This window comes from Pseudorasbora parva, chromosome 13, assembly GCF_024679245.1.
Source record: "Pseudorasbora parva isolate DD20220531a chromosome 13, ASM2467924v1, whole genome shotgun sequence".
Classification (NCBI taxonomy): domain Eukaryota; kingdom Metazoa; phylum Chordata; class Actinopteri; order Cypriniformes; family Gobionidae; genus Pseudorasbora; species Pseudorasbora parva.
Window position 1 is genome coordinate 29,792,720 of NC_090184.1, and position 18,003 is coordinate 29,810,722.

Consider the following 18,003-nt stretch of genomic DNA (forward strand, 5'->3'; position numbering starts at 1 on the left):
GTAGGAGTTGTTTCCCCAGTAGTTTCAATTTTGATCATTTTAGGTCAAACCGTTCTTGTCTGTGCCTCACATAATGCAGGTCTATGGTCACCACCTCAAAGAGCATACACAGAGAAGTCCAAATTAAACAATCCCCTATCGTAAGTACACACTGATGGCCTAAGGCCTAAGACACGAAACGAGGGGTTTGTGTGCAAAAACGAACAGTATTTATATTGTTTTTACCTCTTGTACACCACTACGTCCGACTGATCCGAGGGCGTGTGTGCGTGTTTCCTGTGGTGTAAAAGAGGTAAAAACGATATAAATACTGTTCGTTTTCTCACACAAACCGCTCGTTTCGTTTCTTAGGCCATCAGTGTGTACTTACGATAGGGGATTGTTTAATTTGGACTTCTCTGTGTATGCTCTTTGAGGTGGTGACCATAGACCTGCATTATGTGAGGCACAGACAAGAACGGTTTGACCTAAAATGATCAAAATTGAAACTACTGGGGGAACAAATACTCCTACATCTCGGATGCCCATGAGGTAAGCTAAAACATATCAAAATTTAATTTTAAAGTGAACTATCCCTTTAAGTGAAGTTTTCTTAACTAATTTTGGGAGGAGCACATTCAGATAATTAAACCAATTAAACAACGGAGCCGGAGCCCTCCCCTGGACAGCACGCCAAATACGCATTATCTTTACTCTATTTAATTTGATGTAAGTGTGAACTCGTGAAATCCCTAACCTATAAATATAGTGCATAAATCATCCTGCTTTTGTATTGCGTACATAATATCATGCTGGCCATGAGGAGAGGGTTAAAGAAATTGGTAAAAAAGAAAAACCTTCTTAGACTTCCACTGAAGGAAGTCCATATATTGGGACCATATTATCAAAAAGTACCTTTCACACAGAGCGTTGCTTCTAGAAAATTGCCTTAAAATTGTGCCTTCTGTGTGAATGCAGATCCCAAGATTGATCCCGGGATGAGGACCTATAGTAACACTGCTGGGATCAGTCCTAAAAATGCACCCTGTGTGAACAAAAGGCAGGAATAATGCCATAAGGGGTGTGTCTTAAAGCTGAAATTGTTCGCCAGCCTAGTATACACAATGAGGTAGTTTATGATCGAATAAAATAAAAAAAAGCAGAAGCATGGAGAGAGAGAAATGGTAAATGGACTGCATTTATATAGTGCTTTCAACAGACCCATGGCAACCAAAGTGCTTTACATATTGCCTCACATTGATCCATTCATTCACACATCGATGGTGGTGTCAGCCATGCAAGGCTCCATCCAGCTCTTCGGGAGCAGCTGGGGTTAGGTGTCTTGCTCATGGAAATCTCGCCACTTGGTCAGGTGGAACCAGGGATGGAACCACCAACCTTTCAGTTTGTAGATCACCCACATGAACCACTGGGCCACTGCAGAGAGAGAAATCTAAGGTTACCTGAACTTAAACTTAAAGGGATAGTTCACCCAAAAATTTAAATGTGATGTTTATCTGCTTACCCCGGGGCATCCAACATGTACATGTCTTTGTTTCTTCAGTAGAACACAAAACAAGATTTTTAACTCCAACCGTTGCTGTGTGCCAGTCATATAAAGCATGTGAATGGGTAACAATTGAATGAGCACAAAAAATGCTTAGACAACATGCATAAAGAGACATGTGCCTCATAATGGCACATTGATATCTTAAGACACAAAATGGTCAGTTTGTGTGAGAAATCTAGCCGTATTTACATATTTTTTAACCTCAAATAGAACACTATATCCAAAGCCTGGAATGTGCTTCACTTCTGGTAAGGAAGATCCATATACATGCTCTGGCCTTGTGTATGTGTAAAGACATCACTTCCGGTATACATGATCTGGCGTAGTTTACTCCAACGCCAGAAGTGAACCTCGTACACAAAGCCAGAGCGTGTATATGCACCTTCCTTACCGGAAATGAAGTGTGTTCCAGGCTGTTGGATATAGCGTTCTATTTGAGGTAAAAATTATCTAAATAAGGCTATATTTCTCACAAAAACTGATTGTTTTGTGGCTTAAGATATCAATGTGTCGTCATGAGGCACATGGCACTTTGTGCATGTTGTCTAAGCATGTTTTTTTTTTGTTCTCATAGAATTGTTACCCATTCACATGCTTTATATGACTGGCACACAGCAGCAGTTGGAGTTAAGAATCTTCATTTGTGTTCTACTGAAGAAACAAAGACCTAAATGTTGGATGCACTGTGGGTGAACAGATAAACATAAAATGTTAATTTTTGGGTGAACTATCCCTTTAAGACGCTGTGAGACATTACACGTCACATCCTGATGTCACATGCCTTCACGGGATGTGTGTGAACGCACTCACAGGTTCCAGAAAATCACTGGCAGTGTGAATTAACCAAAATCAAACAATCCCGGGACACATTATCAGCGTATTTTCAGTTATCTCTGTGTGAAAGGAGAGATATGGGCTCATTTGGTGGGCAATTAGCAACCACACAGAACACAACAGCATCCATCTAGAAATGATGAATAGAAAGTTAGAAAGTTCAAAATGACAGCATTCATTTGCAAAAGAAATATTCCATCTTTTAGAAACATGATTCCCCCCCAGTCCATTTGTACTTAATCTATTACAACACCGGTAGATCTTAACTTCTACAGCAGACCTTACTTTAGTACAGTATTTTTAAATAACAAATCTCTGTTATTTAAAAATACTGTACTAACAAGTATTCCCATACTTGCTGATAACAGTATGCTCTGTACTGTAAATCTTCATAACATAATCACAGAAAATGCTCCTGTAATATGAAGCCCCCCTGCCGTGTGTGTTCCAGAATGAAAGCCAGAGATCACCTGTCTTCACCCATCACTGTCACTACGGTCTTTAATAGAGAGCTTATTCAAAAATGTCATTGAAGTTCACCCACGCCTCTTTCATGCTCACTGCGTAATGGTGGGGATGTCATTTTGACATGCCAGTGATGTTTAAACAGGAAGTGCCTGTTTTTTTATGTTTTATTTCCCATCGCTCTCTCTCTCTTGTTCCACCTATCATAGCACAGAGCACGCTATGTGAATCCTAATGTCTCATTTTGTCAAAGCACATGATGCATCTGGTTGTGGGAGGACAAAGAAAAAGAATTAGGGGAATGAGAGATGGAGGAATAGAAGTGAGAGAGACAAAGACAAGGGTCGAAGGAAACAATGATGAGATATACATTGAGATTCTGTGGGAGAAAATAAATGAAAACCTAGAGAAGACATGTCTAGATAGCAGGAGCCCTTTTCAATATTGGATACATTTTCAGTTTTCTAGCTTAACAAGAATGAGATTGCTTCAGATAAAAATCCTCTCTTCAGGTCAAGCTTGCTGAAAAATATTACTTAGAACTTGCAGATGACACTGAAACACTGAAAGATAAACTTAACTTGAACATCTATGTGTGGCTCATAAAGGAATAGTTCAACCAAAAATGAAAGTTGAGACAGTTCACAAAAAAAAATCAGAGGGATTAATTGACGAATCAGACTGATCCGGTTCTCACTGATTCACTCATTCCTTTGAAGTGGCATGGTTTTGGGGATGTTTCTGCAGCAGGAGTTGGGCCTATTATACAGATACATGGCAGGACCTCAGAATCTGTTTATCAGAACCTCCTTCCGTAACATGTAGTTCCTTTACTGCGAGCATCTCCCAATCAGCCCGCAATTTTTATGCAAGACAATGCCCCTATCACACTGCAAAATGGGTAAAGCAGTTCCTTCAAAGTGAGAACATTGAAATAATGAAATGTCCAGCCCAGAGTCTGATCTAAACCCCATTGAAAATCTATGTAAAATCATTGGTGACAAAGTTATGACTAAGAAACCCACTACAGTTCCCGAACTGTGGAAGAGACTGGAAGAAGAGTAGACCAAGATCACACCGGAGCAGTGTGAGTATCTAGTGATGTCCAAGTGGGACACAATTATGAAGTGATTTCAAATCAAAAACTGAAAAATTGGGCGTGCAAAATTATTTGGCCCCCTTAAGTTAATACTTTGTAGCGCCACCTTTTGCTGCGATTACAGCTGTAAGTCGCTTGGGGTATGTCTCTATCAATTTTGCACACCGAGAGACTGAAATTTTTGCCTATTCCTCCTTGCAGAACAGCTCGAGCTCAGTGAGGTTGGATGGAGAGCGTTTGTGAACAGCAGTTTTCAGTTCTTTCCACAGATTCTCAATTGGATTCAGGTCTGGACTTTGACTTGGCCATTCTAACACCTGGATATGGTTATTTTTGAACCATTCCATTGTAGATTTTGCTTTATGTTTCGGGTCATTGTCTTGTTGGAAGACAAATCTCCGTCCCAGTCTCAGGTCTTTTGCAGACTCCATCAGGTTTTCTTCCAGAATGGTCCTGTATTTGGCTCCATCCATCTTCCCATCAATTTAAACCATCTTCCCTGTCCCTGCTGAAGAAAAGCAGGCCCAAACCATGATGCTGCCACCACCATGTTTGACAGTGGGGATGGTGTGTTCAGGGTGATGAGCTGTGTTGCTTTTACATAACGTAACGTAACATAACATAACGTTTTGCATTGTTGCCAAAAAGTTCAATTTTGGTTTCATCTGACCAGAGCACCTTCTTCCACATGTTTGGTGTGTCTCCCAGGTGGCTTGTGGCAAACTTTAAACGACACTTTTTATGGATATTTTTAAGAAATGGCTTTCTTCTTGCCACTCTTCCAATAAAGGCCAGATTTGTGCAGTATACGACTGATTGTTGTCCTATGGACAGAGTCTCCCACCTCAGCTATAGATCTCTGCAGTTCATCCAGAGTGATCATGGGCCTCTTGGCTTCATCTCTGATCAGTTTTCTCCTTGTATGAGCTGAAAGTTTAGGGACGGCCAGGTCCTGGTAGATTTGCAGTGGTCTGATACTCCTTCCATTTCAATTTTATCGCTTACACAGTGCTCCTTGGGATGTTTAAAGCTTGGGAAATCTTTTTGTATCCAAATGCTGCTTTAAACTTCTCCACAACAGTATCTTGGACCTGCCTGGTGGGTTCCTTGATTCTGAGGTCCTGCCATGTAGCTGTATAATAGGCCCAACTCCTGCTGCAGAAACACCCCAAAAACATGCCACTTCCTCCTCCATCTTTCACTGACTTCTTTGGGGACTTTGGGTTCAGTCTTTCCCCAGTTTGATGCCGAACATAATGTTTCCCATCAGACACAAATAAATGAAACTTGCATTCATCTCTAAAATGAACTTTGGACCAGTTCTCCTCTGTTCACACAACATGCTCCTCAGCAAAGGTTAGTCTAGCCTTTTGATTCTTTCAGCTGATGAGAGGCTTGGTCACTGCAGAGTGAGCTTTCAGTCTGAATTCGCTTAAATGACAAGACACTGTATGGCAAAACAGATCCTTACTGTGTTCAGCTCTGAACTGGAGTAATTCCAGCTGCAGTGTTGAACCGATTCCACATTGAAAGTCTCTGCATTGTCCTGTCCTCTCGTGCATTGGTCTTGCATACCTTTTTGGGTACTTGAATGAATTAGTGTCTTTGTAAAGCTTCAATATTATAGAAATTAAAGATTTGGAATGACCAACTTCTTTTGCAAAAGCTGAAAGGGTCATCCCTTTGGTCTTCATCTGGACAACCTGGTGTTGTAGGGTTTCAGTCAGCTTAGAGTGGCTTGCCATCTTGCTAAGTCAGTGGAAATTGGAAAGTTTGCTTCAAGTTAAATATGGTTTGCCAGATTATTACGGAAATTAGCACTAAGTGGCAGATTAACACCCAAAAGTTGAAGGTATCTGAAAGTGTTCTCTAATTTTGACCAGCGTTATTTTTCAATTGTCTTAAGTTGTATATACTGTACTTCAGAATATATTTAACTTGTGAAATATGCTTAAAAAACTGCCCTTCTGCTCCTATAAGGATCATTTAAAAAAGGAATAAGCAGTGACCTTGAAATTTAGGAAATTGTATGTTGTTCTCTAATTTTCATCTCCACTGTGTATATATATATATATATTTTTTTTATGTATATGTGTGTGTGTGTATTATTATTTGTAATATGCATTGCTAAGAACTTCGTTTGGACAACTTTAAAGGCGATTTTCTCAATATAATTTTTTTTTTTGCACCCTCAGATTCCAGATTTTCAAAGTGTTGCTAAATATTGTCCTATCCTAACAAACCATACATCAACGGAAAGCTTATTTATTCAATATCAATTTCGATAAAATTGACCCTTATGTTTTGTGGTCCAGGGTAACATATTTATTCCAAAACGTTTTTCTGAGAAGGGTAAATGTTCTTGCGTGACATTACACTACTGTTTTTTTTTTTAACCTCTGTTATGTCTTTAAAACAAATATCAGTGATTCACTGTAATCTCAGTAATGTCTTTAGTACTTTACAACATCCATTTTGTATCTGTAGCTTTTCTTATTCTGAGGGTAGATTCCTGATACCTACACTGTTCCTGTAATCTTATCAAAGGAATGCTAGGCAATCAGAAGAGAACGACATGTTTTTCCAAGAATAAACAGATGTCTGGTCAAATTTGGCAGAACATTCCGGGCAATGGGTCTCTGTGTATAAGCGAGAGAGGAAAGTTTAGAGTCACCGAAAACATAAATGTTTGTGTACTTCTTGTCTGTTAGCGAAGAAATGAATCCTCGGCATCTATTTAACTATTTTACTGATGTTTGAACTGTTTTATGTTGATGATTTGATTGATTTTCTTTGTGGCTATGTTTTGGCCTGAACACCATTGCTATGCAGTTACTCAGATGCCTGTTAATTATCCAGTGAAAGCCTTCTGTTGTTTCAAATGCCAATCTGGACTCATTTCGAGGACAGTTCATTCTGAATACACTTGCACAGTTACCTCTGATCAAATGACTTCACTCAAACAGTTTATGAAAAACAACTGCCTTGAATCCTTCGAGTAGCCTAATTGAATTGAAATGTGCATTTTCTTTCTGCACAAGATAAACAGTTAGAGCTACTAAAGTAAATTGAATCAGGGCGCTCAAATGAGTCAGCGCTTTCCGTCTCCATAAATCAATTGATAAACGAAGCATTTGAAGTTTAAACCTAACATTCTAAAATGTTTGATTTGGGAACTGATTTACATCTCTCTGACTGTGTCCTGCAGAAAGGGGAAGACGCACAATGGCCCTGGAGAGGAGAGGAAGCACAGGCTCATGGACATGGTGAACATTTATACGTTTTTTTCTGTGTCTCATTCACTAATAATTGCAAACAAGTTATACATACTCTTTTCTATTTAGTTACCCTCTAGTTTATAGTCAGTTGTTTTGGAAATAATCATCCTATGTACATATCATTAACACACTAATATTGTGAAATATAATTACAATTTATAATTACAGTTTTTTCCCAATATGTAATTGGTTATGTAATGTAATTAGTTTTCAGCAGTCAAACGAAACAGCTGCAGCGTAATATTTTTGTGAAAAATGTGATTACATTTCTTTTAGGATTCTTTGAATAGAATTGAAAGTTCCAAAGAACAGCATTTATTTGAATACAAGTGATTTGTAACATGTCTTTATTTTTATATTTTTATATTTTTAATGTCCTTTAAATAATAAAAAATAACATCCTCATCTTTAGGAGAGTATCCTAAAATTGCCTTACAATCTCAGTGAGTGAGATAAAGGGCAAGATATTGAGAAAAACTCACTAGAAAGATACAAAGCAAACATATACAATACTGGAAAGTATGTATACGGCAAGAAAGGAGAGAAACATTTAGAACTGAAACATTTAGAATGTTTGGTAGACTTAATCCATTTTTGCTTTGTCTTTTTATTCTCTGAAATTTTCTGGGGACCCCTTAGTACCTTCTGGAAACCCCAGTCCTGAAGTGTAACCTTTTTTGTATGAAAATATTTACAAACAGGTTTTTATGCACAATTAGATGTGTATGCATGGCTAGTGAATGAAACCCATTCTCCTTCCTTGCAATCAATCGCTTCTTTTCTATGTATTTTGTAAGGAACCCAGTTCTGGGCTCAGTTCCATGTCAGTTCAAGCAGTTCATGGTTTTGTGTCAGGATTTGAATTCTTCCCTCGACTATAGGGAAGTAACAAGTTGAAGGCTCCTCCTGAATTAAAATAATCTTCTTAATCGGCTCAGTGGAAATGGATCTGACCTAAACTTTGAATGGATCTCTTAAGCTTTGAATCTAAAACTTGGGATTTCATTATTTTAGCAACCATGTACTAGCTTAACCCAACAACAAGACGAACATAGGCTGAATAGCAAAACTGACAATTTTGTTGTATTGGTTATACTGTATTTTTTTTTTATTTGACTTTAATTTAGTTTCTATGTGCATTTCTATTTTCAGAGTATACTGCGGCAGTCCAAGCTGCGCTCCATCAGTAAGTCAGACACCAAGCTTCATGAGATGAACAGACTCAACTGCAATGGCAAGAGTATGTACTGTAAAAATCACATCTCTTAAATCTTGATAGTCTCTAGCTCTTCACACATACCTGCAGTTCAGGGGGAAGGTCTGAGCATGGTATCAACTTTATCCAGGAGTTTCCATGAGGCTATTTTAGTAGATGTAATTACATTTACTCTATAGTGATTGGCATGTGTCTGCTGCCCTTTGCCTCTGCAGTTTTGAGCAAATGTTATTGTCTATTTGAAAAAAAACAATAGTTTTGCTTCTTAAATTTTAAGCTCTCGACTTCAGTTAATATCATGCTGCTCTTTTTAGAATCTTCTAAGAAGAACCGTCCCGCCAGCATGGATCTGCTCCTACTCCCTAGCCGTCGCTCAAACTCCGACCTGCGTTCTCAGGGCCGCCAGCTGCCTCAGATCCCCTCTGGTGAGGACGGGGAACACACGTACGCCGAGGTGGGACGCCGCTCCTCTCCCACACGTGGTTCTGAGGATGCCCGCTATGGCGTCGGAGGTCGAGCTGGGGAGACGGACACACCCGCCCCACCGGCGGTCCCTGCTAATACCCCAGCTCCACCTGATCCTGACGGGGACTGCTTAGAGGGTGGGATTCCAGAACCAGAGACCCTCCCCCAAGTAGTAAACACGCCTCCTCAGCCGCAGGAGACAGTGGAGTATGCTTGCATTAGAAAGGTCCGGAGAGTGGACAAAGCCGCCCAGAAGAGGGACAATGGAACGGAGACAGAGGAAGGGCTTGGACAACAACGACACAGTAGTGGGGATATTCGGCATGCCCCACCGACTCACCCAGCCCCGCCTCCAACGCACCCACACAGTCAGAAGATTACTCGGAAAAACGTGGAGGCCTTCAACTTACCGTCTTTCCCAAAGGTATCTATCTATCTATCTATCTATCTATCTATCTATCTATCTATCTATCTATCTATCTATCTATCTATCTATCTATCTATCTATCTATCTATCTATCTATCTATCTATCTATCTATCTATCTATCTATCTATCTATCTATCTATCTATCTATCTATCTATCTATCTATCTATCTATCTATCTATCTATCTATCTATCTATCTATCTCTAGACTTTTTTTCCAACACCTTAAAACAATGCTTTGTCAAGCATAAACATTCAATGTTTATCTTTTTTTAAATATTAATTTCTTAGAATGTTTATTTATTTATTTTGTATTTATTTTATTTTATTCAACTTTCTCATTATATATTCAATATTCAAACCTCAATTTGTTTGCTACCTCAATTGGAATACAAAAAGTGAATAAGAATATAGGATATTCTCAATTCCATTCTGAGGGGTGCACAAAACGGCATTACATTTATGGATTTGGCAAATGCTTTTTTCCGAAGTGACTTGTACTTTATGAGCAGTTAAGCATTTCCTTGGAATCAAACCCACATCCATGGTGTTGCTAGCACCATGCTCTATTGCTTGAGCTTTAGGCTATACCACTCATTTATAACAGTGAACAAGAACAATGCAGGTAATTGCCCAAAATGCTGAAATGCTATAAATGAATCAAACCAATCAATTAGTTAATTGTGATTATATAACTTTTACACATACATTTAGCAAGTAATTCACTAAATCAAGCAACACTGCAATGGCATATCGCTGAGGATACAAATGCATATAACTACTGCAGTATATAAAATAATTGTTGCTGATAGAAACTATTTGTTTGACTACTAAAAGCATTTGACTCGCTGTAATTTCCGATTGCTCTTTAAATTGTGTCTTAAAATGGAATATATTATAAATAGAAGCATGAATGGCTTCCTCTATTTCCATGTGCCTCAGCACTAGTGTGGACTTCCAACTAAAGTGGGTCTGCAATTAAGTACACTGTAAGTGTACTTCATTATTTCCTCTGTGAGAAAACTGTCCAAATCAATGAGACTTGCGAGCATTGTGGTCCATCCACAGCATTCGGGGTGTTGCACGCTCACAGGTACTTGACTATGAGGATGATGCAACCAGCGGAAACGCGGAGTGAAACCTCTCAATAACTGAAAGCCAGGCAAACAGCCAGAAGCATAAAATGGGCCAGTTCTAATGGGAGACAAAGGAAATTGCAATGTTGACCGAAAGAAGCTACAACAACATGCTAATCCCTGCCTTAAAAATGGCTCTGTGACATACCCCATTGCCCACCTTCTATTTCTCCTGCATAACAATGAGGAGAAAGTGCACAGCAAGCATCAGCCTGTTCCCTTACAGCCCGAGTACAGGAAACACATTAAGCTCAATATCATTAGATGCAGAAGATTGTTAGACATGAGGACAGGCATTAAGAGAGGGGATTGCAGCCTGATTATGCTACATAGGCTTATTTTCAGGTAGAGTTTTGAGAATTGACTGGTTTACTGTATGACTAAGATACAATTTTAAAGGGTTTTATCTTCTATGATTTCTGTATTCTAATTGATTTGAACTGCACTAGGAGTAATTCAACCAGAAAATTCTGTCATTTACTCATCCTTATGTCATTCCCAACCCATATTACTTTATTTTTTCCCCTGTAGGACAACATTTTTGAACAATATCCTGGTAACTCTTTTCAGTAATAAATGAGTGAAATGGTTGATTTGTTCACAAATTGAGCTTGTCCAGTTCTAGAGTTTAACTTACTGACTTGATTCTGTTGCAGCTGTAAGTGACTATCAGTGACTAATGGCTTAAAATTTAATCTGTGTCTCACAAAAAGACATTAAAAAGATTTAATATTGCACTCAAGTTGTGTGGACTCGTTTGAATGGTATTTTCATGCTGCTTTTGCACATTTTGAAGCTTCCATTTTGAAAGCTCCTTTAGTGTTCCATAGAATTAAAAAGTCATACTGATTTGAAACAACATGAGGGTGAGTAAATTATTTTTGGGGGGAACTATTCCTTTAAAACCACTGGTTTTAAACCTGTAATCTGTGCTTGAAGATCATTGTTGATGTAGTATGATAACATGATGATTTTTCATGATGCTGCTCTACTGAGCTCTACTCTCCAGTGTATATTGTTTTCAGAAGGCTTCTTAAACTGTAAAATAATATTTATTCTAGTTGATTGTTTTTAAAACTTTCAGGAGGCTGTGTTTATGGGAAATGGAGAGCAGTACATATGGAAACCTCCGGAAGACGATGACATCATCTTCCAGCACAAGCAGATGGGTATTCTAAGCTCTCATGCGGGAGAGAATATGGCAGCATCTGCAGCAGGGGTGAGTGTGCATTTCGTTTTCCACAGTCCTGAGACACATACTCAACTCCTCATTCTGTGCAGTCGAAAAGTCTTGTGGGGTATTATACAATCTAGAAACATTGTCTGTAGATGATCCCATCCCAGAGCACTTCCTTACCCCTTAACTTTGTTTTGGAGTTAACTAGAAGCAGCTGTAAAAATGTGTATTCTTAAAAGGCCAATTTGGAGTTAAAGTTATATACACAACTTTTCCATTCACAAATACATCAGATGGCTTGTCTCTTTATTGTCATGTAGATCACAGAGATGTATTCAAAAGTCTGCAAACCGGGTAAAAAGAAGCGAGGCATGCCCGGCTCACCCCCCGCTCCGAGGGACATCAGCGGCTATAGGACCTTGGCTCGGGGTGATCGCGGTGAGCGTGACGGGGGTTTCAGTGTGGTAGTCAAACCCCAAACATGGGCACCGCAGGAGGGCAAAGGGTCGAGAGCGCCACCCGGCTGCATGGAGGACCACTGCTATGAAGCCATCAGCACTGAGGAAACAGACCTGTCTTACGAGACCATGGAGGGTGGGGGAGGCTGGAGGCGCGACAGGCCTCCGCCCAATGCCAGCGCCACCTTGCGACCCAAGCGGAAGCGGCCCCAGCAGCCCTTGCAACAACCACCCCCACCCCCTCCACCCCCCCAGCAGACCCCCAAACTTCAGCATCTCCCGGCCAAAGCATTGCTGATGCCCGGAGAAAGCCTGTACGAGAGCATCCCTGACCTGAAGCAGGGCTCGGCCACCTCCAGCACAACCACCATCTTTACTTTTAATGATGGTATGGAGATGTATGTCACTGGCCTGTAGGGGGCGCTCTGGGGAAGGGAACTTTCCTCTCTAGGGCTTGAATTTTGAATTGGGACACACGTACGTGTCGTAACCCAATGGGATACGCGCATTGTGCCACTGCTATATATTTTACATGGGTTCCAAGTATTAGTTGAGCATCAGTTGAGTTTTGTAAGTCTAGTTAAAGGTCAGTATTCTCGCAGCACAAAACGATAGAATGCTAACATGAAAATCCAGACTAAATTATTTCGATTAGTCACACGCCTCATCACGAGGAAGGAAAGTAGTCACCAGCCATGACATATCACCACACACACGACATATCACACCAACAGTAGCATTCCTGCAGAGGGAATTCTTGTTTTTTTGTCATTAAATGTAGTTTCAGACAAAGTGACCATCGGAATTGCGGGTCAAATGCATTTGATGCCTAGAAAATCCCAAAGGAGAAAAAAATGAGCACAAACCAATCACAAAAGCAACTTGTCAAAAAGCACAATATAATTGTGTTCCATGGCCCTCGAAGGAAAATAAAAGTTTGATTAGAAGCCCTTAACCAAGCTCTGTCCCCGGTTTCAAAAATGAATATACAGTAAGTGAAATTTATCAGAGAGCCAATCAAAAGCCATTGCCAAGCAAAATATCATATATTGACAAAAAAGCCTTTATTTAATCTGTTCATAGAAGAATTGATCCTATTTTAAAAAAGCTAATAGCTATCTATTATCTAAAAGCTTTAGGAAACACATCGTCCTATTTTTGTAACGTCAAAGACTCTATTTCTGTAAAAAATGAATCGCATAATTTTAGAGCTAAAATAAAGATTCTAATTCGATTGGTCAAACAGATCCTGTATGTCAAGAAAATATTTTCTTATAAGCACAAATATTTCATGCTCAGCATGTTGTCTGTCAGAGACAGTCCCCTTATAAAATTGAAGTACATTCAAATCTGAGTACATATACAAATATATTAGATGGTAAATTGCAGATGTCAATAAAGCAAGATCACAGAGGGAATTAGCAAAAGCTCAGGGACAGTGAAGAAAAATATGAAATAATTGCACACAAAAAGTTATGATATATCTGACAAGAGACCCCCGATGTCTTTTCATGTTATTTTTTGTTTTGGTCATACATCAATTCAAACTGTCACATGAGTCACCACAGCACTTCAATGCGGTAAAGTAAGTGTTTTTCTTTGTCAATACTGTTTATGCACTTTGCCTGATTAAAAAGATGCATGCTATCAAGAAAAAAACCCTTGTAAAGGGATTAAAAAAAAGAAAAGAAAGTAAAGTGAAACTAGCACTGTCCTGTGGTATCAGAGAATGGTTTATTTCTTGCTGTTGTGGGTGGATTGTTTGAATTATATGCCTTTTTCTTCATCTGAGAAAGAGCACAAAGTGAATCGCTTCAGGACTGGGGAGACCAATGACGACCCGAGGAGGACTCTCTAAATGGACAGTTAGGAATATAACACAATTGGTCAGAAGAAATGTATCATAGACAATCCCTTTCCCCCCCATCATTCCAGAAGCAGTCAGGATGTTCACGTATGTCCAGATAAGATTAAATGGAATTGCATTCATTAGATCGTTCCAAAAATCTCCTGTATGTTATATGGAAATAATGGGAGATTTAAAAAAAACAAAGAACAAAAAAATTACAATGACAAAGCGATTTAAAATTAGTGTATGTTGCCCCGTAGTTCTATGGGAGGGGGGGTTTGGGGTTTTATGGCCAGACAGTGACAAGCTTCACCAGTGGACAATGTCAAACTATCTGTGTTCTGTGGACTATAGCCTCTCTCTAAGTGTCTTTGAATCTGATGCTAATGTGATCTGGATTAAATTATCCCAAATAGCTGGAGCACTCAGAAAGTGACTCAGGTCAACCAAATATAATCAAACCGCTTGTCTAAGCCCTCGTTGCTATCAAATGTTAGTGCAATGTTGTAAATATGTTACAAACAGAAGATTTACAGAAAAGAAATGCAGAAAGCGGGTGGGAATTTGCTCTTGGTGTTCCTGAAAGTATTTGTTTCTTTCCAGTTGTCTTTTTGGAATGATTTTTCTCTGGTGAAAAATTATCTCTGTGAGTTTTGATTATGTGCTTTGGGATTTTTTGTTTTCCACATCATTTTAGCTGTTGTGTATCTCAAAGACCAGTTGAGTTTAGTGTGGCAGCTAATGTTGTGCGTTTGCTTATCAAACAACAGGGTGGTGTGTATTAAAGCTGTGTAATTAAGTACTAATGTGCAAAAGATTGTAATGTTTTTATATCAAAATGACTATTCATAAAAATGTCGGGTCAAGTTTATACTTTTTTAAATAAAGTAGCACTTCAAAAAAACACAAAGCATATAGCATTTACATAGTGTTTTCTCACAATAAGTCATTATTCATTCTTGAAAGAGACAATATGAGTAAGTTCTGAGACAGGAAAAAATATATATATATATTTTTTTTACATTTGTAGTGCTAACTTTAGTTATGTAATACTAAGTCTGCTGACTAGTACACACATAGCTCCACATTGGCAGAGTCACAAGATTTGTAGTAATAGATTTTTCATAAATGTTTTTCATGAGTAGCTACATCTGGACACATTTTTCATTGAGTAAAAAATGCAAAACGGGCCAGAATACACAATATTTACTTGCAAGTTAAAGGCAGGATATGGACCTGCGAAGTTGCGGAACTTGCGGAACATTTTACTTGAATGTAAAATGTTGCTGGATAATGAAAAAAATCAGGAAACCTTATATGATCGTTCATATAAACAACAACAACATCAAAAAATCAGATTTATGTGTTTTAGAGCCTATCCAAGTGTATGCACACTATACTGTCCATGTCCAGAAAGGGAATAAAAACATCATCAAAGTAGTCCATATGTGACATCAGTTAGCTCATGTATTCATGATTTGGATTGCGTGTCAAACTGCCAAACTGCTGAAATCATGTGACATTGGACCAGAATGTATTTTTGATGCTTTTTCAGAGCATTTAACAGCTAGCCTGACAAGCCAGACCCACATCAAGATGTTTGGTCTGGAAACTCACCACTGACAGGGCTCAATCCGAGGGGCGGGATAAACGGTTGTCTTTCAAACTCCCTCTACATAGCGTGCACGCAATTGGATATTGCTACAACCAACCAGAGCAACGAAGGTGAAGCAGAGCTATTTGAAAGATTAAACTTCCGCCGTATACGGTCGGCAAACTCCTAAAACATCTTCTATTCTTAAGAATGACTTCAGTGCCGTTCTCTGTTCTTTTCTCAGAGAAAAGCTTAACTCCAAGTCGAGTCGCAGTCAAAGCTGATTTGAAAGACCGCCGTTCACCAGTTTCTGTGTTTGCTAGTAGCACGCAAGCCCAACTCTCCCGTCATTATGTTAAGCCCCGCCCACCGACTCAATACACGATGTGATTGGCCCGACCAGAGTTTGGCGTTTACAGCTCAGAAGTCTATTGAGAGTTGCTAGACGACACTCGTGGCAAATTAGATTTTCTGCCGCTAGGGTGCGTCTAGATTTCTAGGCTATTTAACAGCAGCATTCAAGTAAGAAATGTATTTTTATTAAAGCTACTAAATTTATTATTTTCTTTTGTTGTTTGATTCATATTAACAATATTTAGAAGGTACTGTACACTGCTTTCACTTTAATACACAGGTTTAATATAGGCCTACTTCTTGTTGTTTAAGTTCACAGACATAACTGACCGTGCGTGCTTATGTGAACTTGGTGTATTTTTAAATAACCTTGTGTGTATTTGACAATTCAATAGCAATACGATGTGAAAGAGAACTTTTTTTATACTTTAATACTCACGTGACACGCCGTCTGACATCCAGCTTTCTTTGCACTGCTTCGGATGTGTGTGAGTGCGCTCATAAAACCATTTATCAGAAGTTTAGACTGATATGGTTTTAAAACGCATGCATGATGATAATCTAAACCAAACAGATGTTTTAGTTTTGGCAGAGTGTATCTGAGGCACAAGCTGTAAAAGCTCCACCGTTTTTTGGAAAGCAGGGTGGGAAGCAGCAGCTCATTTGCATTTAAAGATACATGAACGAAAACATGGTAATTTACATTGTATAATAAAATATCTTTTGGGTCTGAATTTTCATCTGAAACTTCACAGACGCATTCTAGAGATCCCCGAGACTTTTATAACATCTTGTAATAAGGGGCATAATAAAAAGAACTAGGGATTTTAACAGCAACACAAACAGTGAAGATGTTAATAAGCAAAAGCCTTGCTCCTCCAACTTACAACAGTACCAGATGTGCGCCTGTGTTAGATTTGCATTCTGTTATGTCTGTAGGCATCAATGCTAAAGGATTCAGCAAATATTCCACAGGACATTTCTCATTCTAAATCTGGATGTGATTAGGCTCTGATTAAACTGGCTTTGATTAGTTTATACACTCAGGTATATGAGGAACTGCATTCGAGTTCTTTGTTTACCCTAATTAGCCATTGAAGCTGCAGTCACATCAGCCTTTCACTGTGGTACATGCTGTTCCTATGACAACTGCCTCACTGTCATGGTATGGTATTTAAGAATTCCCCTCCATTGAGACATAATCTCATCGCATTTCACAGTAAGATTACATTACAAACAGATGGAGGAGGTCACAGGGATTTTTTTTCATTTATTTCATTCAAATCCTCTACTAGACCATATGAACTTGTGTTTGTAAAAGTGTAACCTGTTTTCCTACCTCTCTTACTGTGTTCCTGTGTGCGTTTGTGTGTCACAAGCTTGCATCTGACTTGCTCTGAAAAAAAAATAGGTCATCCTTAAAACAAAAAGGGTGCAGTCAACATAGCAACCGTCTGCTGTTTTTTTATTGGCTGACTTGTTTCCATAGTAACAGGTTAACCTTGAGGCTGCAGTCGCAGACCAGTTTGTTGTCTAGGCAAATCCAGCATGTATGAGGAACTCTGCTAAGTCAAGATGTCACCCACATATTAGAGCTACAGTGAGAAAGGGGAGCCTGGCTCAGAAGCCTTGAATATTTTTGGATGTTGTAGTAACCTAGTGTGGGTACAACACGGTCTCTATCATCTAGGTTTCAATGCAATGTCACCACCGTACAGTGCCTTTGATATGTATCCACATAACATGTTTTGTACTACCATTTAAAAAGTATTTTTTTTGTCTTATATGTACCCCCACTGTCTGTACTGTATTTTATTAATATAAAATGAGACAAGAGCATTTTCATTCTAAATATTATGCTAGACAAGTGTGCACATAAGGAATAATTTACTAAGTGCTGTTAAATTATTATTGAAAATGAATGTACACAGGTGATATGCAGCCACACCAATTCATTCAACACCTTGAGACATGGACTATCCAAAATCGAGTACGTACTTATTTTGTATGTACGTTCTATATAATATATGGAGTATGAATATAATTTTGACCTACTACACTCTCCGTATTCTCATTATCATGTGACCTACCAGCATCAGTTGC

General features: G+C 38.9%; 1 protein-coding gene across 2 annotated transcripts in view; it reads left to right on the top strand.

Moving 5' to 3' along the window:
* The window catches only part of si:dkey-70p6.1 (uncharacterized protein LOC570575 homolog), a 35,732-nt gene extending 17,993 nt beyond the window's left edge, over positions 1-17,739 (top strand). Inside the window, exons 3-7 of one of the 2 annotated variants that reach the window (XM_067413869.1) lie at positions 7,156-7,213; positions 8,378-8,465; positions 8,756-9,330; positions 11,553-11,687; positions 11,966-17,739. In XM_067413869.1, the coding sequence (XP_067269970.1) occupies positions 7,156-7,213; positions 8,378-8,465; positions 8,756-9,330; positions 11,553-11,687; positions 11,966-12,520 (1,411 nt within the window). In that variant the 3' untranslated portion in view covers positions 12,521-17,739. The remainder of the gene's footprint in view (positions 1-7,155; positions 7,214-8,377; positions 8,466-8,755; positions 9,331-11,552; positions 11,688-11,965) is intronic. The other variant, XM_067413870.1, reaches the window with a different exon arrangement.
* The last annotated feature ends 264 nt before the right edge of the window (positions 17,740-18,003 follow it).